At 35.0% G+C, this 23,721-nt stretch overlaps 2 protein-coding genes and 1 long non-coding RNA gene across 7 annotated transcripts; 2 read left to right on the plus strand and 1 right to left on the minus strand.

Moving 5' to 3' along the window:
* On the plus strand, positions 1-846 carry LOC134254009 (uncharacterized). Its single transcript, XR_009989221.1, has 4 exons — positions 1-188; positions 520-573; positions 630-683; positions 740-846. It is a non-coding gene; the product is annotated as an uncharacterized LOC134254009 (long non-coding RNA).
* LOC134254008 (ranBP-type and C3HC4-type zinc finger-containing protein 1-like) lies at positions 465-10,396 on the minus strand. 3 transcript variants are annotated; one of them, XM_062736578.1, is made up of 13 exons: positions 9,969-10,396; positions 9,652-9,877; positions 8,471-9,221; positions 7,784-7,877; positions 7,322-7,520; positions 6,845-6,898; positions 5,053-5,345; positions 4,200-4,373; positions 2,196-2,377; positions 1,854-1,965; positions 1,327-1,605; positions 997-1,140; positions 465-856 (listed from the first exon to the last, which is right to left on the minus strand). In XM_062736578.1, exons 1-13 carry the CDS (start codon positions 10,233-10,235, stop codon positions 776-778), a joined length of 2,856 nt encoding a protein of 951 aa, XP_062592562.1. In that variant the 5' UTR covers positions 10,236-10,396; the 3' UTR covers positions 465-775. The 3 variants fall into 3 exon arrangements, with proteins under 3 accessions (XP_062592562.1, XP_062592563.1, XP_062592564.1); XM_062736579.1 differs by having other exon boundaries at positions 10,212-10,395; XM_062736580.1 differs by lacking the exons at positions 465-856; positions 997-1,140; positions 1,327-1,605; positions 1,854-1,965; positions 2,196-2,377 and adding an exon at positions 3,375-3,886 and having other exon boundaries at positions 9,969-10,395.
* Positions 10,397-15,293: 4,897 nt separating this feature from the next.
* LOC134254011 (repressor of RNA polymerase III transcription MAF1 homolog) lies at positions 15,294-22,540 on the plus strand. 3 transcript variants are annotated; one of them, XM_062736583.1, is made up of 7 exons: positions 15,294-15,804; positions 18,384-18,521; positions 18,754-18,922; positions 19,230-19,354; positions 19,555-19,674; positions 20,930-21,047; positions 21,297-22,540. In XM_062736583.1, the coding sequence occupies exons 1-6, from the start codon at positions 15,722-15,724 to the stop codon at positions 21,018-21,020; spliced, it is 726 nt and encodes a 241-aa protein (XP_062592567.1). In that variant the 5' UTR covers positions 15,294-15,721; the 3' UTR covers positions 21,021-21,047; positions 21,297-22,540. The 3 variants fall into 3 exon arrangements, with proteins under 3 accessions (XP_062592567.1, XP_062592566.1, XP_062592568.1); XM_062736582.1 differs by having other exon boundaries at positions 20,930-21,016; XM_062736584.1 differs by lacking the exon at positions 20,930-21,047.
* Positions 22,541-23,721: the final 1,181 nt, after the last annotated feature.

Here is a 23,721-nt window from a genome sequence, read left to right on the forward strand (position 1 = left end):
TAAATGGTGGCTGTTATTGCTGATATAATAATAAGCTTTCCCTTCCAGTGACTTTTGCCTAATGACAGTTGTTACAGTTCTCATGGCACAGCTTCCCTTCTACTGGCTTAAGCCTATAATGACAATTGTTACAGTTCTCATGGCACGGCTTCCCTTCTACTGATTTAAGCTTAATGACAATTGTTACAGTTCTCATGGCACAGCTTCCCTTCTACTGATTTAAGCTTAATGACAGTTGTTACAGTTCTCATGGCACAGCTTCCCTTCTACTGACTTAAGCTTAATGACAGTTGTTACAGTTCTCATGGCACAGCTTCCCTTCTACTGACTTAAGCCTAATGACAATTGTTACAGTTCTCATGGCACAGCTTCCCTTCTACTGACTTAAGCTTAATGACAGTTGTTACAGTTCTCATGGCACAGCTTCCCTTCTACTGACTTAAGCTTAATGACAGTTGTTACAGTTCTCATGGCACAGCTTCTCTTCTACTGACTTAAGCCTAATGACAATTGTTACAGTTCTCATGGCACGGCTTCCCTTCTACTGACTTAAGCCTAATGACAATTGTTACAGTTCTCATGGCACAGCTTCCCTTCTACTGACTTAAGCCTAATGACAATTGTAACAGTTCTCATGGCACGGCTTCCCTTCTACTGACTTAAGCCTAATGACAATTGTTACAGTTCTCATGGCACAGCTTCCCTTCTACTGACTTAAGCCTAATGACAATTGTTACAGTTCTCATGGCACGGCCTCCCTTCTACTGACTTAAGCCTAATGACAATTGTTACAGTTCTCATGGCACGGCTTCCCTTCTACTCGACATCTGCATCCACCACTAATATCGCCCACACCCTACAGTAAACAATTTTTATTTACCACAGATTTCCACATGTATTTTGTAACAGATTCAATAATTTTATATTCTATTATCAGAGAAGTTTGAAACTTTAACAAAGAATTTTAAATATGCTATAACAACGTAGGATGTTTACCAGAGGTCCCCATCTTGGCCCCTTAGTGACCCAGCAGATTTCTGTTTTACAGATGGAGCATTTTATCCAGTCACACCCATCCTTTTTCTGTACCACCACTTCACACTTAGGACACTTCATGGCATCTCCTTTCTTCAGCAGATCCTAAAAAAGAATCATGGTAAACTGTAGTTTTAACCTTTTTTTACAAAGGGCCTAGAAAATACACCATATATGATGAGCATATGTTATAAAATATGTTTTATTATTTCTACAACCGGGGACTGTTTAATGCATTATTTACCAAGAATTGAATGACATCACAAACAGAAGACAGAGTGCTGTGGTTACCTTGAGCATTTTATTGGTTTGCTTGGCGGCCTTGTCGTTGGAGGATCGGATCCTCAGGTCCTCCTGGTATTCCTTACAGTTCATGCCCTCATGTATCGCCTTACAGGTCAGGCAGTTCTCCTTGTTACAGACCGGGCACTTGAAGAAGTTGACGAGGTCCTCGTAGATACACCAGCCAGGACAGTCGTTAGTTTTACAGTGGAAACTGTTCTGTTCCTGACTCTCGGCCGTCACCAGGCTCCGCTGGAGGTGCTTCTCGTACACACTGGCCTCCACCAGCTGTCAAGGTCAAATGACAATAACACAAAAATATTTATGTTCACAGTGTCATTGCATAGAAATGTGTACATTGTAATTTCCATCATTTCATTTAGCCACACACTACTCATCAAAGCTTTAGAGTTTTATTTATTTACAGCCTTTTTTTTGTTTATTATGATCTATAAGGCAATGCATTCAATCATTTTAATGGTAATTTAATTATACAGGTAACTGTATAAAGTAAATTTTTTAACAGATATACTGACCGCTTTAATTTCTCTATCCTGAAGGGAGGCATTACAAGCGTAGTGGTCATCCTGATACGGACAGCGGAGATCTGCCTCCTCACTGTGTACCACCGCCCCCTGTAGGCAGTCCCTGTAAAAATAGAAACCTTGTCAGATTACGGTAAAAAATATCCCTGTATCACCAAAAATAGAAACCTCGTAAAATACACTAAAAAATCTCCCTGTTGAAACCTCATCAAAATATACGATCAAAGACTGTGCCATCTATAAAACCGGTATATAGAAATTTATTCCTTAGTCAGTGAAAAAATTGTGGGACTTAATTGCTGTTTCTCAAACCTAATGTGAGGAGTATTTTACCTGCAGAATGTGTGAAGACATTCCCTGAGAATGACCCCATTTCCTGGTGAGATGTCATCAAAACAGATGGGACACTGGAAGGATTGAGAGTTACCAATCAGACTGCTGTCCTCAGCTTTCATCAAAATCTCAAAATTCTCCTGTCTGAGCCTCCTCTCCAGGTCCTCTCGCTCCTGTTCCAGCTACATCAGAAATAATACTGTATGTACAATGTACAGTAAAATCTGGTTATAAAGAATACATGGGGACTTGTTCAGGTAAATCAGGAATACATGTAATACAAACAATTTACAGTAAAACTTGATTATAAGGAAGAAAGTGGGATTTGTTTCAATTAAATCAGGAATAAAACAAAGAATTTACAGTAAAACTTGATTATAAGGAAGAGAGTGGGATTTGTTTCAGTTAAATCAGAAATAATACATGTACATTGCATGCACAGTAGAACAGTCATTGGACTTGTTATACATGTAGTTTTTATATACCGGTAGTTTTTGCCCTGTCTGTCTGTCCATGTCTGTCTAGCTGTTTGCTTGTCTGCAAATACTTTAACCTTGCCCACAACTTTTAAGTGAGTGGGCTATATTTCACAGGTATTTTTCCTTGTTACAACACCTTGCTTTGGGTACCACCAAATTTGACCTCTTGACCTTGGAGTCTGACATTCTTTTACAAAAAATACCACACTTTAATCTTGGTCATAACTTTTAAACAGCTGGAGCAAGGGCTTTCATACTTCTAATGTATATTCATTGTGACAAGGCCTTTCAGTGGGTATAAATATTTTGAACTTGACATTAGAGTTTGACCTACTTTTTAAAAACTTTAATTTTGGCCACAACTTTTGAACAGTTAGAACTAGGACTGCCTTTCATATTTTACAGAGAAGATTCAAACCTCAGCATAAGCTGCCTAATGGGTGCATCAGTGTTTCACAAACACATCTTGTTTTCTATATGGATCTAATGTACAGAACATCCTCTTCAATATGTGACATTCCACCAAATAAATGTCTTACCATCTTTTAGATTCTGAATCAGTGGAAATACTTGTTAACAGTTACCGGTATCTGTTGAAATTCAACTCTTTTTGGATAGGTGGTATACTGTACATGGGTTTCAATTCCCTAGGTATATTTTCTCTTATGGTATTTCTATTTTCAAAAATATGACACTTACATAGAATAAGATTTTATTGTTCCCTTGTAGATCTTTGCTTTGACAAAAACATTTTTGAAGATACTAGTACATAATTACATAATTCATAAAACAAAGAACATACATGTGAATACTTGTATAATTGTAACTTTGTGTTAATGATTTCATTCAAACTGCAATTCAAATGACTGATACTGAAATATGAAATTAATTTCTTCATATTCCCCCTCCATCCTAGACATGTATATTATTTTATATATGTTCTTCATTCCAGTCTATATGTCTATTGTCCAGAGGAAACTGTAAATTGTCCATTGATCCTCTATGGACATTTCCAAGGTCCATCAAATGAGGGTCAGGGGGTGGCCCATGGGGTGGGGTGAGGGCATTCTCTGTAGGGGACCTAATTCTGGCCCTGTTTAAGTTTTCATTCAATTCCAAGATGGCTGCCAGGTCTCGCTCCCCAAGGTCACCATAATACTCCTCGTCAGTATTTTCTCTTGGACCCCTCTCCTGACCTCTGTTCACGCTGGCCTGGAAAAGTGTCAAAGAGAAAAGCCTGAACAAGGTGTATAATTACTGCATGATGCAGAAATGACACAGAAAAAAATGGGCCAATTCCTTTAATAATTTCATGTATTTTCAGCAAATTACAAAAAATACAGATCATCTATGTGATGTGTCAGTCTGCATTTGTATGTATTCTGTGTTACGGGCTGTGCCAGATAAACATCTGAATATAATTCATGCATTAAAGATAATCTTGTAACATATACAATGTACCTGAATTAAGAATTCATGAGTTTAACTACCCTGTATATAATTACACCCTTTCTTTAAAACCTACCCTTTGAGTTTGTTCTTCCTGCTCACGCTCCCTCTGGATCCTCTCCTCCTCTTCTTTGGTCATTCTGTATCCTTCAGGCACTTGATAGTCCAGTGGTCGGTTTGTGGCACAAATCTCACAACCTGGCCGTGTTGGCTGGTTAATATAAGTACAGGCAGGGCAAACCCAGCCAGCCTAATTTAGAAAGGAAAAAAATGGTTATGACAAATAGTTATGTACACATATAATTCAAAGCAGCAAGAAGTTCTTTAAACTTGTTGACTGCATAAATGCATGAGCCTTTTCATTCATTATAAAATACACTACAGTAAAACTTGTTTAGTACGAACACAGATATAATGAATTCACAGATATAGCGAAGTTTTTCTGGGTCCCCGGCACAATTCTTTACAAATCATTTTTACGGTTATAATGAACTCTGATATAACAAATTTACGGATATAGCGAACTGATTTTGAGTCCCGTTGTGGTTAAATATAATGATATTTACATCTTTTATGATGAACTTTCAAAGACCTCAAAATTTGATAAATTGAACTGACTTTATTTTCTTTTAGCATTTGTTTATAAAATTCAATTCATAATGAAACCTAAGTTATCGAAGGAATGTTTTGTAATATATGCTTCCTAAACATATTTGGAAGTAATACTTAAAGAAAAACACTGGGAAATATTTAGTCCAGTTGAAGAAAATGCCTCACTCAAAATTGAGCTTGATTTTCCAAAACAAAATGAAAAGCCATGATCAGTACAATGAATTATTCGGTATTTATTTTTAAACGTACAGCCATATTAAACAATATGAAAATATTATTTAGTGAATGTCTTTCCTAGTGCTTGATACTGGAATTACCTGAATTTTGGTCTCCTGTTTGTTTTGAGGTTGGGGGATTCCCCTCAGGACAGCTGTGGGTGGAATCACTTCAAACCCCTCTACTGACCCCTCCCTGATGACCTGGGGAGAGGCCTTCGGTTTACCGGCACCATCCCTGGACTTCTGCTGCTGTATCTGACCCTGCTGGCAAGGGTTGGGGGTCAGGCCTCCCCCTGTAGAACTGCTGCTGTAAGGCTCAGATCTCTGTCCGGAGGGGGGTAGGGCACTGTGGGGGGTCTGAGGAGTCACAGGGGTACCCATTGGAATGTAAGCTGTACATAAAACAAACTTTTTTTTTACATTGGGGGTTATGAAACTTTGATTTTGTTTTTGTTTTTTGCATTAGGGGCAATTTTAACTTAGATAAAAAGGACTCCAAAGTGTGATGGGACTCCAAAGTCCGATGGTCACGCCAAAGTCCGATGGTCTGACACGCCAATCCCCGATGGTTTGACACGCCAAAATCCGATTTTGTGGAAAACAATTAACGTTTATGACGTCATAGTACTACTGCGCCAAACCTCAACGCCGTGCCAGGCCAAGGTTTTAAATAAATAAGTATCATTATGTGAAAACTAACCCTAATCTCTCAGATACACGCAAAACTAATCCTAATCGTTCAAAAAGTGTGTAACAACTATAACCTAGATATCTTGGGTGGATGCAAGACTAAACTTAATCACTCGACTAGTGTGCGAAGGCTAACCCTTAATCTCTTGGGATAGTGCGAAGCAAAGACTATCCCTAATCAGTCGAGTGGTGTGCAAGAACTAACCTTAATATCTTTGGAAGGTGCAAGTAATAAGCAAAATCAGTAAAATTGTATGCGAGGACCAATTCAGAAAATTTGGCTTTTGAATGCAGGACAACGGCATCAGTGAATGACTTCCAATTATTGTGACGTCATAAACGTTAATTGTTTCTCCACACCATCGGACTTTGGCATGTCAGACCATCGCACTTTAGCGCAACGTGTCTCATAGGAAACAAGCCATCGGACTTTGGCGTCCGTACCGACAACAAACCATCGGGATTTGGCACAGACCATCGGGGTTTGGCGAGACCATCGGACTTTGGCGTCACCATCGGACTTTGGAGTCTTACATATATAATTAAAGAATTAAGACATTCATACAGGATCCCTTAATATGGTTTTATCTGTATAATTTCAAAATGCTTCACTTATTGCATCACAATGGTCAATATTGGTCATATACATGTAATTGATTACAAGCTTTTACCATTTCAACAAGTGACTTTTTAAAAAAAAAATCTATGGTTATCTTCCTCTGTCTTTTAACCATGTAATAATATAAACCTGTATGGTCATATAAAGTTTTCACAGATAGACCAGAGAATACTATTGGGCACTTGAAACATGAAAAGAGGCCCAAATAAATACTTGAGATTTTGTAATTAAGACTGCTAGAAAGAAAATACTTCGTTTTAAGACAGCACTTCACAGCAGTAAATAACAATTCTCACATGGTCTAAAATTGCCAAAGTTCTCAGAATTGTTTTTAATATCTGTTTTAATTTTAAAATGTTCAATCTAGCAACAGCTTAGCTATAGCATCTCTCAACTGTAATACTTAAAGGAAAGTAAAAAAAAAATGAAATAAAAAGATATTTTACAGTTGGATAGGGAATTTATTTTATTTTTGAAACTATGTTTTTTGCACTTACGAATAATTTACAAATCTTGTCTCATTCCCGAAAAATATTCATATCCAAGGATAAAATATCTAATATTCTATATATGTATTCTTACATCCACTCTCAGCAAAGTTTGTGGGTCCCTGCTTTTGATACTGAACATTTGGAGCTGAAAAAACAAAAAAAATTAAAAACTTGCCACATACATGTACATTTATGCTACGAGCATTGAAAATTTGTCAATGAAATCAGAAAAAGTAAGATAATTCTTCAGTCAACTATTTGCAAAATACTGTAAATCATCTTTTATTTGCATGCGAGAAATATCCGTCAGTTTTCACGACCTACTTTGACTCAGGAATATTAAACATCACAAACTACACTGTATTGAGTTTACTTTGTATTTGAAGAGAACACTTCCTCAGTCCTTACAATTTATCATGAAAGATTGATCCCAAATTAATGAGCTGCAAATAAAAGATTATGCAAAGGATAGTTGGTTTACAGGATACTGTAAAAATACCTTGATAACTCACATTAATGTACACATAAACATGACTATATTCGTGGTTCTGTACAAAACAAGACTCACGCTGGTTATGAAGCATTTTTTGTCGGTCCTCCATAAATTTCTCCTTGGTCAGTCCCACAGATTTGGGTGAGATGAGATATAAATAGACTGCCTGACCTTGACTCACTCGAGCCTTCTGGAGGGTCTCAGTGTCGGGGGGGATACGCTTCCCTATGATCCACTTCTGGACCTCCATTGGAAAACTGTGCTTCAAACACATCTGTTCACAGTAAAAAAAATTAATAATAATTTCAATGTATCCTACAGCTGTGAATTTGCAAAAAAAAGAAAAATTAATAACTATTCATCATAATTCAAACACATTTGCATTTTATGCAAAAAAAATACAATTTCGTATGTGTTCTTTAAACCTAAATTTAAACAAAAAATGCTAAAGAGAAGGACTTTTTAAGTGTACCTATAAAGTTTTTGAATTGTTTAATAAATGAAGAACAGTACATAAGTGAATCTTGTAATACGAACCCTGAGCTTGAGGTCCTTGACTGTGTCTGAGGGTTTGACATTCAGAGTTATACATCCTCCCGAGGCTTCCCTGTCTTCTACGTACACTTTAATGCTGTAAAATGAAGCATGCACACATCTCAGTACAGTCAACCATGTTAAGGTTACCACTATCAATAACTGCATGTACGTGAAATATTTTCTTTAAAACCACTGGTGACCAGATAAGACAAATTTTACTGTAAAATTTTTTCTCTTTTAACTCAGTGGACCCTCTGGATAGGAGGATGTTGAGAAACAATCGATCAAACCATCTTTTCACAGAACATAGTTTAACTTAATATACAGAATAGGTTCCCGAATTCAGAATATTAGAACTATTTTACATCATAGCAACTAAAGGTGCATGTTTTGATTGCCTTTCTGTCCTGTAGCTCAATTGTAATTCAAATTCATTAGTCAGGAAGGAATTTAACAAACAAGATGATTTTAATGTCGACAGTAGCAATTGCAAAAGAATTTTACAGAAATATAAAAAAAAAAAACAACTAAAATTGCATTGAATTACATTGCCTTTTTTATATACAAGTCTCCTTAATCAAGTTAATAGAAAAATTCCTTTTTCCACAAGAATGCACATTTTAAATTTATATCATTAGCATGATTTTGGATGTACTACAGTGTGCCCTTAGAAATCTGCCTAGTTACCTGAATTCTTTGTCTTTAGGGTTCTTCAGACTACTGCTATCTAATGTAATGGTCACCTTGGCAGCACTGACTGCTAAACTCCCAGCATGCTTTGCTGCAGCCTCTTTATCATTTGAATTAATGGCTGCCTGCAGCAACTCTACTAGTCTCTGAATGGCTTTCTCTTGGTCCATCATGTCTTCATAATCACCACTTTCACTTTCATAAATACTGGAATCTCTTTCTATCTCAGCCTTCAAAGACTGAGGAGAAGGCACATGCTGAGGCTGAAAAACACTCAAATATTTGGCAGCTTCAACGCTGTTTGGTTTTACTGTTGATTCTAAATCATTGCTCTTGGATTCTATTTTATTTTCTTGCAGGAGAAGATTGCCAAATAATTTTGATTTAGTGTCTATTAATTTAAAATTGGCAGGAGAAAACGGAGGTTCAAACACATCAGTTTCTGACTCACTTCTCTTTACTGGACGAGAGACTAGAACTCCTTGAGTATTTGGAGGTGAAATATTAGAACTATCCTTCTCAGGGATTTCCCCCTGGGACTGTGTTCTATGAAGAATTTTATCTTCCTTGTCTTTCTGATATAAATCACTGTCGGACTGTTTCTGAAATCTATATATAACACCCTTTTCCTCCAATTCTGATGTATCTGTGCCCTGTATTTTTTCTTTTGGTGGTTCACTTTTATTAGACTCTTGCTTAGATTTGGTGCTTGCAGTCCTCTTAGACTGAAATGCAACAAGTTCAAACACTACAAAAGAAAACATCATAATTCTAAATTTTTGATTAACTTCCCAGTTCTTAAAAGCATGGAATCTCTAATAAATCTCTTCTTCATTCAAAATGTTATTTACAAGGCTGTTCAATGCACTTAACTTCAGTGACCAAGTACACATAAGCCAAGGACTATATAATATCATGGAATTTATTACATGCATCATTCTTCTGTTTGTCAAACTACAATAAGGTGGTCTTTGTTTTGTAACCTAACATTACCTGTAGTACATATGCTCTGCAATTCAAGCAATCCAACTAAACTTAGAAAATTCTAGAATTAATTTTTACTTATCTTGTCTGAATATAAATACAAATATAACTGTTAATTTTTTGTACTATATATTTTTGTGTTTTTACATGATGGACCTGCTTCAATGAAATGTACCTGAGTTTGCGATACACACCTTGATTAGGATTTCCCTTGGTTCTGAAACACTCTTTAAGGAAGCTGACCCGTTCCTTTAGAAGAGAAGAGAAATCTTTCCAGTGTTCATCATCCTGGCACAACTTAATGGTTGTATTGTGATTCCGGTTGCCAAGGTGACTCCAGAACTCAAACCATGAGTCGCTTCTGATAAACACCCTTAGAGTATCTTTAGTAATGTTGTTCAATGTGATAGACAGTTTAATCTGGAAAAAAAATTGTTCATGAAGAAAATTTTTGCTAAAAATAATCCTTGCAAAAAACATTTATAATAGCATCCTTTTTTCGGGAGAGTACCGATTGCTCAGAACTATAGAAGTCCATAGCTAGAGATTTTATGTTGGAATCTTGAGGAGAAGTCAGGAGGTACAAGTCACACAGACCTCCGTGTGGGTGGAGAAGCTTGTCCCCCTTTCTGACCTTCTCCAGTGTCCCCTGCCCCACCTGATTCACCTCGGGGAGAGGAACATAAATCTCACAGGTAGTCACACAAAGAATCTCTCTACCACTTAGCTGTCCAAGACTCAGGTGGGTATCCACCTGTTCAGCTGGTGATTGCTCCATGATACGTGTATTTCTTAATCAAGACATGCCTCACGAGTAGTCACACTACCTGTTGACGCATTTAGTAAAACAGGTATTGGATTTTCCATTTAAAGCCAAGAAAGAGCTCAATCAAAATCATCTCATCATCCTGTCGTTTTAATAACTGACTCTTTACAGCCTTCTCATAGAGCATTAAAAAGTAAACGGCATTTTAACTTCCTGGATCAAAATAGCCAACACTCAATTTAAATACTTAGTGTATATATAAATAAACCATACATGTAAATATATACATAATTGAAAAATTCTGTCCTTTGAAAAATTAACATAAAACTTTTATGTAAACAAAAAATCATATATGTGGTCTAGATTTATTTTACAACCTTGGCAAGAGATCAAAAGTTACATTATACATGTTTTCTGTCTTAACTTTGTCATCTTAAAGTATAAAAATTTTACCCAATGATCATCCATATATAGCAAAAACCACTGAGTTGAATAAACTTCAATGTAAGAAACTATCTTGATAAAATAACGTGGCTTTTCTTTTTTGAGGAAAATATTATGTCTTCTCTATTTCACAAGAATTTGCTTACGAAAAAAAAAAAAATCAACCATACTTACCTTTAAATTCCAATTATACTAAATGTACTGTGAGCAAGCTATCATAATAATTTTTTAAAGTGCTCATTCAAATTTTGCGAATGTGACCTTATAGTTGCCAGAACGATCTTGATTTTTAAAAAAAAAAAGACAAATCCTCTGACCATAAGTAATCTTTAGATGAAATACTGACATCCAATGTTTCTTCTTTGGAAAATGTTAGACCTGTCATGAATTTCAAATATTTTACATTTGTTTTTAGTAACTTTAAACTTGGTGAAATGACCTTAGGCCTCAGGATCATCAAAAAGTTCTAGGTTGCTAAGAAAAATAGAATTTTATACCTTTTTTGTGACCTTGAATCAGTTTGGTTCAGGGTCAGGGCACACCCATGGGTCACAAACAATTACTGTATCAAGTAAGAGCTTCCAAAGCTTATCCATTGATTAGATTAAAGTTGAATATTTTAATTTAGAAGCAAGGTCAGGTCAAGATCCTTATATTTTTCCTCAACATTAAGAATAAAAAAAAATAACTGCCGTCAATCGTGTGATGCCTTCTTCTATTACAAAAGATTAAATGTTCTGCAGTAATTTTAAGAAACAGAAAAAGGAGTTATTTTCACAAACTGCAATTCTGCAAAATTGGAAAAAAATATAGCCCATGCTAGATTTCAAACTCAGTTTATCATTCCTGTTCAAACAAAATGGTATAATTATGAGAAGGAAAGAAAAATAAGATCTTTAAATCTTTAATCTTTTACATCTAAATACATAAGACACATAAGCAAATATACTTTTAATATTACATCTAGTCAGAAAGTAGACAAGAATTCCTCTTGAAGTATTTTACCCATGGTATTGTTGGTATCTCCCATACTAAGATATCTTAAAGTTCTTCATCAGTCCCATCGAGGCTTGAATGTTAACATGTACATGTTTTTCAAAATTTTTATCACTGCTACTTACTTTTCAAAGCCATTTTTATTGGCAAATTGATACAAGCTGATTTTGTGTGTGTGTGTGGGGTGGGGGGGGGGGGGGGGTTATTGATACAAGTTGATTTTGTAGGGGGATAGATGAAGCTCCACCTTACAACAAAGAACAAATTGGACACAATTTGTTACCTTACTCTACATGCATATGAAACAAACTAGCAATCCCAAAGCTTCTATGCACTTCATTGTTTAATGGGGAAAGGGCACACAAGCCCAGTATCTCAGTGGTTAAAGAATCTCTAACAGAGATCCTGCATAGTTAACAAGAGGTCCCAGGTTCGAGTCCCTGGCCAACATTTTCCCCCACCTTTTATATTTGGCGCCCAACAATAAAGCTCACTGGTGGTTTAGAAAAGACTCGGTGAGCTTTTCAAGACAGAAAACCTCGAGAAAAAGGGGAAGAGTGTAACAGGGATAGGGTGTGTAAGTCCTGTAGCTCAGTCAGTTAGAGTATCCGCACAGTTAGAAGCAGGTCCCAGGTTCAATCCCAATATGACTGACATTTTCCCCCAACTGTTATAATAATGTAATAATTTTTTTTTTTTTTTACAAAATTCAATCAAAAGGTCTTAAATTGGGAAGGTGATGAAGTTTATCTCATTCTGAATCCTGGTATTGGTGTAGCTTTTCTCTTTATAGAAGTGGACAGTCTTGATATTCCTATGCACTGTGACAATATGGTGTCAGTAGTGGATCCCGAAATCTAGAAAGGGATGGACCAGTTTGGGTGAGGGTAGGGGTTCTCAGCCACACCATAAAAACCATTGATTCATCAAATTTTGTGTATTTTTTGGACACAAAGGGTGGGGGTGGCCCCCTGCCCCCCCCCCCTTTAAATCCCCCAGTGGGAGTAGCATATAACAATACCATCATTTTATGGAACATGGATCAAAACTGTAGAACCCTGAGGAATAATTACCATTTGGGGTTTTTTTTATTGATGGATAGTTGGAAAGCTGTCATTACTTTAAAATTATTATTATACCCCCAGCTTGAAAAGCGGAAGGGTATATAGTAATCGGTATGTCCGTCCGTTTGTCCGTCCATCTGTTACACTTTGGGGTACCCATCTCTTATCCACAACTCCTCTCATACTGCTGAAGGAAATTTAATAAAACTTTCAGAGAATCTTTATTACATATTGCCATTGTGCACCTCCTATTTTACTTTTTGATCTGACATATATTTTGGATTTTCCAGAGCAAAACATGGACACTGCCATTATATTCATATATGGGAGGCGGGGGTATCATTTAGTGAGCTCATTGCTCACAGTACCTCTAGTTCATATTAACAGTAACACTGTTTACTTCTTGGAAGTAGGTACAAAGTTCATTCTTTAACATAATCTGAAGACAGAAACTTTACATTTTTCATTACTCTTAAAAGTCTTAAAAGATCTGGAATGAAAAATCCAATAACTTATGACAACTAAAAATATTAAAAATGAGACAAGAAAATTCGGATTCAGTGAGTCATAGGTGGTATGGTAATTACCGTACAAGTATGACGACATACTGCTATAATGTTAGCCAGCAATTTGTAATGGTATAGTTATTACTTATACAGATAAATACGGCATACAAACCTTTAAGTCAAGGCCATTATCCACACCAGGAAAATTTATTTGATTCTTGTCACGTCTTTGCTCCTCCAGCTGAACTCTTCAATGTTTGGAGATAAATTAGGTGTCATAGAATTGCCTTCTATAGTCTATATCTTGATTTGATAATGATTTCCCCAGTGCAGGTTTGGGGATCCTCTGTTCACTCACTAGCTTTATGCTCTCGTTTTTGCAAGGTATATGTCCGTCTGTCCATCTGTCTGTCAAACTGTTGGTTTGTTTGTCTGCAAAAACAATAATCATCTTGCCCAAAACTTTCAAGAGTGTTTGGGGTTATGGCTTTCATATCCGGTTTGAGACAAGATCGACCTTTCTTCGGGTACCAACAAATATGACCTCTTGACCCTGGCCTTGTAGTTTGACCAACTTTTGCAAAAAATTACGAAACTTTAACCTTGGCCATAATTTTTGAACATGTTGATACTTTTGCTTTCTTCCTTCGTATTCTATTCTATTCTGTATATTCATTGTGATATAAGACCTTTTCATGGAGATTTTTTTTTTTACTTTTAGACCTTGACCTTAGTGTCTGACCCATTTTCAAAAAATATATATATACATGTATATCCTTGTCCATAAATTTTGAACAGATAGTACTAGGGCTTTCATATTTCACGAGTTTATTCGTGCATGATATAAGACCTTCCATTGGAAACCAACATTTTTTTTTTAATCTTTTGACCTTGACCATGAAGTTTGACTAACATTTGAGAAATTTCAACCCTCCATATTATCTGCCATACGGGCAATGTTGTGTCTCATATATTTATTAATATTAGTAGATAAATGAACCTAAAACAGTTTTGCAGCATAAGAATAGAACCAAATACTAGTAAGTAATGTTTGTAGTATTATTGGGAGGGAATTGCAAATTGCAGATTCAATTATTTCTAAAAACAATTAAGACGTTGATCGTCAACTTTCTAATAGAAAATACTAAAACCCATGTCTGTGTATAAGAACTCGATCTGTGTTTAACTGTCAGTTAAAATTGGCAATGGTTGATTTTTTTTTCTACTTTATATCTTAAAAGGTACACATGATTATTCTCCCTCTATAACCTGCTTTTTCTTAAAACTAGTCATGTTGCAGATTTCATCAGTAAATGAAATATGTCAAGGAGGACAGCATATACAAAGAACTGAATTTACCAACGTTTAGTAATTGTGCATTTTTCATTGATCAATAAAAAAATACAATACCAAAGCACTACAGAGACATATATACTATATATCATAGATATATACTGGCAGTAATATATTAGTATAAGGGTCTCTGTAGTGCTTTGACCTAGTATTGTACGTGGCCTATACATCCCTCCTCCCCCAGTCTAATTGCTTAAGTCCCTCAAAAAATGCTTTGAAAACCAACAATTCAGAACAGAGATATTGAAGCGAAGTCCTGATTAATTAGTTTTCGTTACCATGATTACGGATTTACCTACATGTATTTACAACTGAACTATAAAATGTTTTAGCAGGAGAATAGTAGCGATAAAAAAAAAACATTCTACAATATTATTTTTTGTATTGTCATTAGTTTTGTCATCCCAGACATGAACATGATAAACATATGATTGCAGAAAAGTAAAAAATTAATATGTACTTTTCTAGCCCAAGGGTAAATATTACTCTTGTTTACTGGGCTGTTATCATGGTTATGAAACACCGGGCTGTTAGGATTTAATTAGCGTAAAAAGTATGTTAAAAATGTGTTAACAACAAAATAAATCTGTTGATTTAATCTTTATACATTCTTACTAATTAGGAAAACACGTCGAAGCATGCGTCAGAGTTAAAAGTCAGCTTTCGCTTTTTAGAAACGGATTATATAAATCAACGCATTGCATTGTGGGTGCATTTTTTTGTAGGTCAAGTTTACAAATAATTTTTCAAGGAAGAAGGAGAGTGGATCAAAACGTAGATTTTCGAGATTGAATTCTGTTTTAGTGAGTCAGACATTGTGGTTTGTTGGAAAAAGAAAGAACTTCCAGCATTATTATCACTGTTTGATCGTGTGATTTGCGCGTTTTAATTTTGATTATCGATAATTCAGCCATCAATGGAGGATATAGCATTCTGTGATTTTGATGCAATGAAAGTTGAAAATTTCTCATCAAGCAAAAGAGACTCACTGAAGAGGATTTCTTTTTATTCACACCCTAAAAGTTTTCTGAAAAACTTTAGACTTCCGAGTCGTTCTTTATCCTTGTTTTAATTTGTTCTTTCCCTTTGTTTACCTTTGACAGTTCTTTATTTTTTGTGACACTCGATATTTAAAATGAAGCTCTTGGAAAATTCAAGATTTGAACAAATCAACAGTGCTCTTAATATGCAGCTAGAGACTTCCAGGATAGAAGGAAGGTATGACATAGCTATAAGACTGAGTGATTTGGAGATTTAGTAAACCTACAATGTCCCAACCCAAGTTTCACTGTCATGACTGTGTTCAGTGAAATGTAGGTTGTTTAGAAGGACAAGGTTACCCATTATGATAGGCAAACCCAGCGTTCAAAATTTACTGTATACAACTTGCAAAATCCAATTTAGAATATCCAAATTGCGAGTTTGAAATTTGTGAACTCGAAAAAACTTGAGAGTCCATTTATCTAAATATACAAAGCCTTTTTTATATGAAAATTGCAAGAAGTCTAGGGGAAAGTGTTGATATTTCGGACACTTCAGAATGCTTTTTTGGAAATACTTGGCATTTACCGCTAAATATAGGCATGCTATACACCGTTCGATGCAGAAAACCTTCCGCTACTTATTTTCGTGGTACATCGGCTCTTTTCGTGAGATAATATCATTAGTAAACGCATTTAAACAGCACCAGGTAGGAGGTTGTAACTTCGGACAGTGGTGTTGTAACTTCGGACACAGGGTGTTACAATGTCGGACAGTGGGTAAAAAAGGTATGCTTGCTGCTGTGTCGCACAGATTACACGATGGTCGTGCTAATTACAGCAGGGAACTTTGACTAGCTTTTGTCGGGATGTATGAAATAAAATATAAACACTTTTCAGTAGAAAAAATTGTATTTGCCGCAAAAATTATAAGTAGCGTGAACAATATGTAGGATAAATATGTGTAGCAAACACATATATGATATGCAGATATATAATAAAATTATTTCATTTATTACTTTCTTCACATTTGTTTCTTGGGTTTTTCTTTTAATTTTTTTCTTTCAGTTGATTTTTTATTTAACCAAAATAAATTTATATAAAAAAAAACGATATGAACACTGATTTTTTTTTTTACATCAAAGACTAGTAGACTAAGTATATCGTAGTCTGGTAAAAAAAATTCTAGGGTTTTAAAATGAAAAAAAAAAAAAGACATTTAAAAGAAGGATATAAATCACGCTTCAGATGCTAAATATGTATATATTTTCTCAATGTCAGATATTGCTTGACATCGGGGAATAAAAAATGATAATGAGGTGTTTTCAAAAGAAAAAACCCATCTGAATATCTTTTGCCAGGTAGACTAGCCCTACCAAGTACAGTGTATATAACATCTACAGAACCTTGTGGTCAGTTAAATTCAAACATGTATAACCATGGGTCGAAGTACGTTTTCAATTTATATTTAATTCCAGACGGCTTTTTTTCAAATTTAATTTGGGGGTGGCATTTTTATTTTTGTAGAACTGTAATACGTTAAGAAATGTATAGTGTCTGAGAAACCCATTTCAAATGAACATCTTAATTACATTACATTGCATGTTTGTTTATTTTTTTTAAACAATAAATTGAATGGCATAATTAAAGGGGGTACGTAAATTTCATTTATTTATATTTATGTGAACTTTGTAAGTAGAAGGCTTTTAAAATATTAAGCACTGAACACCTGTACAGGTATGTTACACTGGCAGATTTAGATTCGATCTTCCCTCTCTTTCTCTCTCTCTTTAACACACCCCCCCCCCCCCCCCACTCCCCACTTTTTAAAAAAAAATGAAGAAAAAGAAATAACACAACCATTTTAAAAGTTCGTTTTAAATATTTTTAAATTAAAAAAAAAAAACTAAGTTATGGTCAGTAATGCAAGTTTATCGAAATATATGAAAGGTCTAAAGCCAGTAATGGGTCAAATTTTAGTCACGTTTTCTGTCTCTCAGAGAGGTGTTGTAATTCCGGACACCTCAATTTCGGTTAATTATTTCCATTTACAAGATAATTCTTTATGAAATATTGAAGAAAATAATTATTTAAATGGAATTTATTCACATTTATAATTTTTTAGAAGTAAATTTTAGCAGAAAACCAATTATCTCAACCGTGCACCATTTTGCCTGTCAAACTGAAAGTAGACGGATATTAGCGTCATCCACAGCACAGTCGGTGAAGGTCATTTATTTATGGCAACAAGTCGCACCTGAGCTGACACACGCAAAGATTTTTTTGTAAACCATTTTGTAAATGTATTATCTACAGAAGTAAGTTTTAATATCATAATAAATAACACAAGAGAAAAAGTGATAAAGCTCTTTATTGACTGTCCGAAATAACACCCCCGTCCGAAATAGCAACACTTTCCCCTAGTGAAATTTGCTTGTTCTTTTTTTGTACTCGCAATTATTTGCAAGTTGCAATTCTGTAGAGTTTCTACCCCTGAATACCTATCATTTAAAATAAAAAAGTTAATAATGAAACCTCTACAAAAGAAGTGCTTGAGTCAATGAGATGATGACTTCTTTGATGTGACTGTGTTTTATTATAGTTAGTTCATTGTGGAAAAAAAAAATATGCTCAAACACAGGCTTATTTATCATTGTTTATACACGTACAATAAAAATACAGTGATCTTAGAAATTATTTAAAAGCACCATCAATGATAATGTTACATGGATGTTGATTCTAATTTCTAGGATAGTAGTTTATTTAATTTGTCTTTTTAATACCCCATTAATATGTTAATATTTATTTTTTTTTCAGAATTGAGAGTTACTCTTGCAAGATGGCCGGGAATGACAAGAAGCTTTTTAAGCTGATCAGTCAGGAGGGGGGTGTGGGACCGCTGGACCTCCAGGCTCTATCCCCTCCCCAAACAGTCCTGTCCCACAGCCCAACCAAGTAAACCTAAATTCTCATTAATAAGTAAACACATATAAGGACACACCATGTGCATCTAGATATTGACATAGATGGCAGTTGTCCAGATCTAATACAGAAACAGGATAGAACTTAATAAGATAAATCTGTAACTGCATCAAATTAGCAGAATGACCTTATTTTATATATAGATTATATAATTTACTTAGTTACATGAGAGCTGGTGTAATATATTATGGACACTGTTTTGTAGGCCGTACAGTAAGAGTTTTGGTTCCGTGGAGAGTGAGGGGTATCTGTGTGACACCATTCCCACCAAAACACTGTTCTACCTGATTTCTACCCTGAATGCCTCCTTCAATCCAGACTATGACTTCAGCAATGCCAAAAGTGAGGAGTTTAGCAAGGAGCCAAGCATTGAAGTAAGTGGTCAATATGATCTCTCATAATCCCAAATCAGAGATGTCCAGATACACAAGAAATGTGGCCATTTTTCCCAAAATGGATGAAAAAGACTGCTTTTCAAATTTGAAAAAAAAACTGGTTGAAAAATTCATGTTATATGTTGATAATGTTCAGTGATGTCATTGTTTATTAAGTACATGTACACAACAGTAAATATTTGCACAAAATTGTATCTTTCCGATGAGATGCAGCAGTGAAATCATTATGTAATGTTAAGCATTGATTTTTTTATAGTTTATATATAATGTTGTTTTGTTATTGTAGTGGGTTGTGAACACAGTAGACACAGAGCTGAACGCCGCTGCTGGAGATTTGTTCGCTGGATTGAAACAAACTTTATGGGCAGCAATTGACGAGGAAATCAATCTCCAGGATTGTGAAATCTACAGGTAAATAATACTCACAGGTAACTTGTTAATTATTGTTTACACACAAATTATTAAAATTTTAATCAACTTTTTAATCTAGCACCAGAAGTGGGGTATTTTAATACAAGACACACATAATACAATAAAAGAATAAATGCATACTTTTAATATAATATTAATATTACCTAGATTTAAGATGCTTGTATGATTCATTCCTACAGCTACAATCCTGACCTGATCTCAGACCCTTTTGGAGAAGAAGGCAGCATTTGGTCATTTAACTACTTTTTCTACAACAAGAAGCTGAAGAGAATTGTTTTCTTCACCTGCAGGGCATACAGGTATGTCACTATGTGGAATTAATCTACTAAATTGACTAGAGTTTTCAGTTGGTGTTGTAATATTTATGTACATATTGCTGTGCACTTAAACTGTTGTCAGATAAATATATTAAAATAATATCTGTACATCATGATTTTTATTGTTTCATTGACATTTATTTCCACAAGCTGGCAGTTTGATTTTTGCCATGACTGGGTGGCTTGTTTTGTTTGGTGTCATTAAATTGCAGGTGGTTCTGGAAACAGCTCAGCTTTTCTATAGCTTTGTCTGTTTATCCCTCTCTCTCTGCGGACAGTTACAAAACACCATTTTTCTTAAATGTATTTTCTCATACCTTTTGATTTTTAGTTTTCTATACACATTTTCTTGATTCTCATATCCATAATTCTGGGGGTAATTTTAAGGATGTGTAAAATCTCACAGGGCAATTACATGTACTTTAAAAAATTATGCAACTGTGGCAACACATATTTTCTTTCTTAAATGCCTTTCTTAATGATAGAATTCCAACTTTTTTGAAAAAAATAAAATTAAATACATGCACAACCCAAACATTTGTTAATTGGAATTACATGTATTTCCACGTTCCCTGCATCTTTGCTAGCCAAGGGTTTCTGATACGCTACTCTCCTCATGAACCCTTGGCATACGGTGTTGATAGAAATTGGGATTTTTTTCTCGAGTTCTGATTGGGATTCGGCACACCCGGTCGACCAATCAGCAATTGTTTTTTGTAAATGACGATATTTGCATTCGGGATAACTCTTTAATTGAAATGAAAAAAATAAAATACCATGCAATTCTATGAATAGCTATGGTGTCATCCAGTATCTTCTAAATATGTGTTAAAGAATCTATATTGAAGCTTTAGATTTGTACTATAAATAATAAACATAACTCAATTATTGCTTCTTAATTATTCTTGAAAGAAACTTTGATTTAATTTTTTTTAAACACGTGTCTTTATTTCTGTTGATGACGCAATCTGTGCGTACCGTTCGAGATCACGTGACGGAAAACAATCCCGTCTTTTGACTTCACCGTATGCCAAGGGTTCATGAGGAGAGTAGCGTATCAGAAACCCTTGGCTAGCAAAGATGCGTTCCCTGGAAAAATCACATTCTGTAAAAGGAAAAAAACTCTGAAACAGAAGGTAATGCCTTTCCTACTGGGACATATGCCCCTTGCCATTGATTGCTGTGGGTCCCTTGGCTGGGTCATTTCTGACTGCCCCTGTATGTTGTTTGATTGTAGTGTGTCCGCCCCTTATAATAGTGACTCCGGCATCGGCCAGGACAGCGAGATGTTTGATTATTCTGACAACATGGAGTTTTCCCAGGAGTGAGTGTCCACTTTGTCCGGTGGTTTGTGTGTATGTGTCTTTGTCCTGGTGTGGTCTTATTGTTTTGTCTCATCACATTTCTCTTTTCATCCCTTCAAAATATTTTTCTATGTGTATTTTTCAAAATAATAACTGCATTTTGTAATTTGAAGGAAAAAATTGATATATTTTTAATGTACTTAGTAAGAACAGAATTAAATATCATTCATTATAAAAGAATTTTTCATGTAATAAATATTAATGAATATTTATCTAATGTACATGTAATTTTACTTCTAGGGACCTCTCACTGGAATAACGATAAAGTGACATACCTGCCCTGTTTTCTGAAACGTGAGAGTTGTCTGTCCTTGAGTACCATTCTCATCACATTAAGGAGATTCTGTTTGGTTAATTTAGATTTTATTTACTCGCCATGTAATGTAGAATTTTATTGCCTCCCTGCATTCGTCGGGATGTTTTATTGTAAATTTATCAACATTTTAATGTTCTGTCATCATTTCTGTATTTTTATTCTTTTTCTCATTCTGTATATACCTTAACTCAATCTTTTCCTTCCAACTTTAAGTACATGTAAATAAAAGTTTTTATTTGAAGGAGTCTTGTGTATATACAAGTAAATAACAGATTTGTTTGTTGTTGTTGTTCAAATTTATGTAGAACTATAGCTTTTATACTCGATTCTATTTTTTCTATTCTTAGCCTTTATTATTTTGTTTAGTTGTAGACAGTTTATCAGTTGTTGTTATTGTTGATTTTTTTCATGTACATACTTCCTCTTCAGTACAGAAATCCAACTTTTAGTATTCTTGCTGACTGAATGTAGAAAACCTAAATGGTATAATTGTCTTTGATGCTTAAGATAATTTGTATGAAAATGAAAGTACATGTACATTGTACATGAACAGCTACTGTCACATCAGAGTGATTGTGAGCGATACAAAAGCAGCAAGAGCAGAATGACAGAGAAAATAAAGACTGCAATCTTCTGAAAAGTAACAAAAGAGCGGAAGTTGGGCTTGTGCATGCCCTAAACAACTGGTATTGTTACCAACTGTTTAAGAGGTGTGGACCCGGAGGAATGTGGATTATTACTGGTGGATTATTTGTGAAGGTACCAGATATAAAACTTGAGAAGCGCACAGTGGGGACCTCAACCCTCAAGTAAATTTTAATGACAAGAGAAACTTCCATGATAGACATGTATTGTGATATGGACACAGTGGAATGTTTCTATGTTTATCAATGTCCACATAGTGCTGGATTGTGAAATTGTGATAGAAGAATTGTATGCAAAATTTGTCAGGAAAATAATTCAAGCAAGGAGTGTTATAGAGAAGATACAAAAACCCACCTGTTTAACAGATAACCAGGCTCTGATATATGTATCAGTAGTTTTCTACATACTGAAGTTTAAATTCAGCTATTGTAATGTTGGCTCTTGTTCTGAAAAGTGTTTGTACAGTTCACTTAACATTTACACTATGCAGCATCAATCATTAAATTGTTTTTATTTCAAAGAATGAGTTGCATTTTATTTCAAAAGGCAGGGGACTAACTTTCTTTGGTAGCTAATTTTAAAGGAAAAGAGAACTTGTTAACAAAGAATAAAAGATGACTATTGATCCTGTAGAACTCACAAGATGCTAGATATGTATTACACACTTCAAGTACATGTATAAAAGAGGCATATTAAGTCATAGAACTCAAAGATAATAAATTCATGTGACATAACCTTGACCCAAATTCATTCCAACAAGGCAGAAAAATTGCAAACTTGTTAGGGCTATAATTTGGTAATGAAGAAGGATCAAATGAAGAAATATAGCATGTCTATTTTTCATGAAAAGATTACTTATGACCACAGGACATTCCATTTCTTGACCAAGGTTTTTGGCAAGTTCAAGGTCACAGTTACGAAACTTAATTTAACCTTGCCCCTAACTTTTGAGTGGATAGGGCTTTACGGACTTTTATTTTTCGCAAGTGTATTTCCTTGTGACAAGAACTTTCTTTGTGCAGTACCAAGTTTGACCTCTTGACATTGACCTCGGAGTTTGATCCACTTTTAGAAAGAAATGCAACTCTTTAACCTTGGCCATAACTTTTGAATAGTTGGTGCTAGGTCTATAATACTTCAAATATGTATTCATTGTGTAAAAATCTTTCAATGAGTAAATTTTTTTTGACCTTTGCCTTACTGTGTGACCCACTTCCAAAAAACTTTAACCTTGACCATAACTTTTGGGGAAAAGGGAACACTCTTGCAATGGGAAATGGGGCCTACATTTGGCACTTCATAGAACAGAGAAAAATCCATATTCTTGGTAATCAACTCTGATAATTACAGTGGCCATATAAGGTAGCTTAAAGATGCATATCCCTCTATTTTACAAAGAACCATAAAAATATTTAATTTGAAAAATATTAATGGAACAGTGCTTCACTCTGTAGCAGTCTGGTGGGTTCCATGCCAGTGGCCAGTTGGTAGAGAACTTGACCAGAGATTCAGGGGTCCAGGGTTTGAATCCCAGTCTGGTCTGTCACATTTTTCTCCATCCCTGTTACTCTTCATTTCCCAATATTGACAAGAGTTAAGCCTTTGAAAATTATTTGAAGACAAGGCTTTTCTTAGTGAGTTGTATTCTTTATTTCATATATAAATTATGTATTAGAGATATAATAAAATCTAGTCACATTCAGC

This window comes from Saccostrea cucullata, unplaced genomic scaffold (assembly GCF_032062105.1).
Source record: "Saccostrea cucullata isolate Sc308-1 unplaced genomic scaffold, CSIRO_AGI_Scuc_v1 ctg1202, whole genome shotgun sequence".
Lineage (NCBI taxonomy): Eukaryota > Metazoa > Mollusca > Bivalvia > Ostreida > Ostreidae > Saccostrea > Saccostrea cuccullata.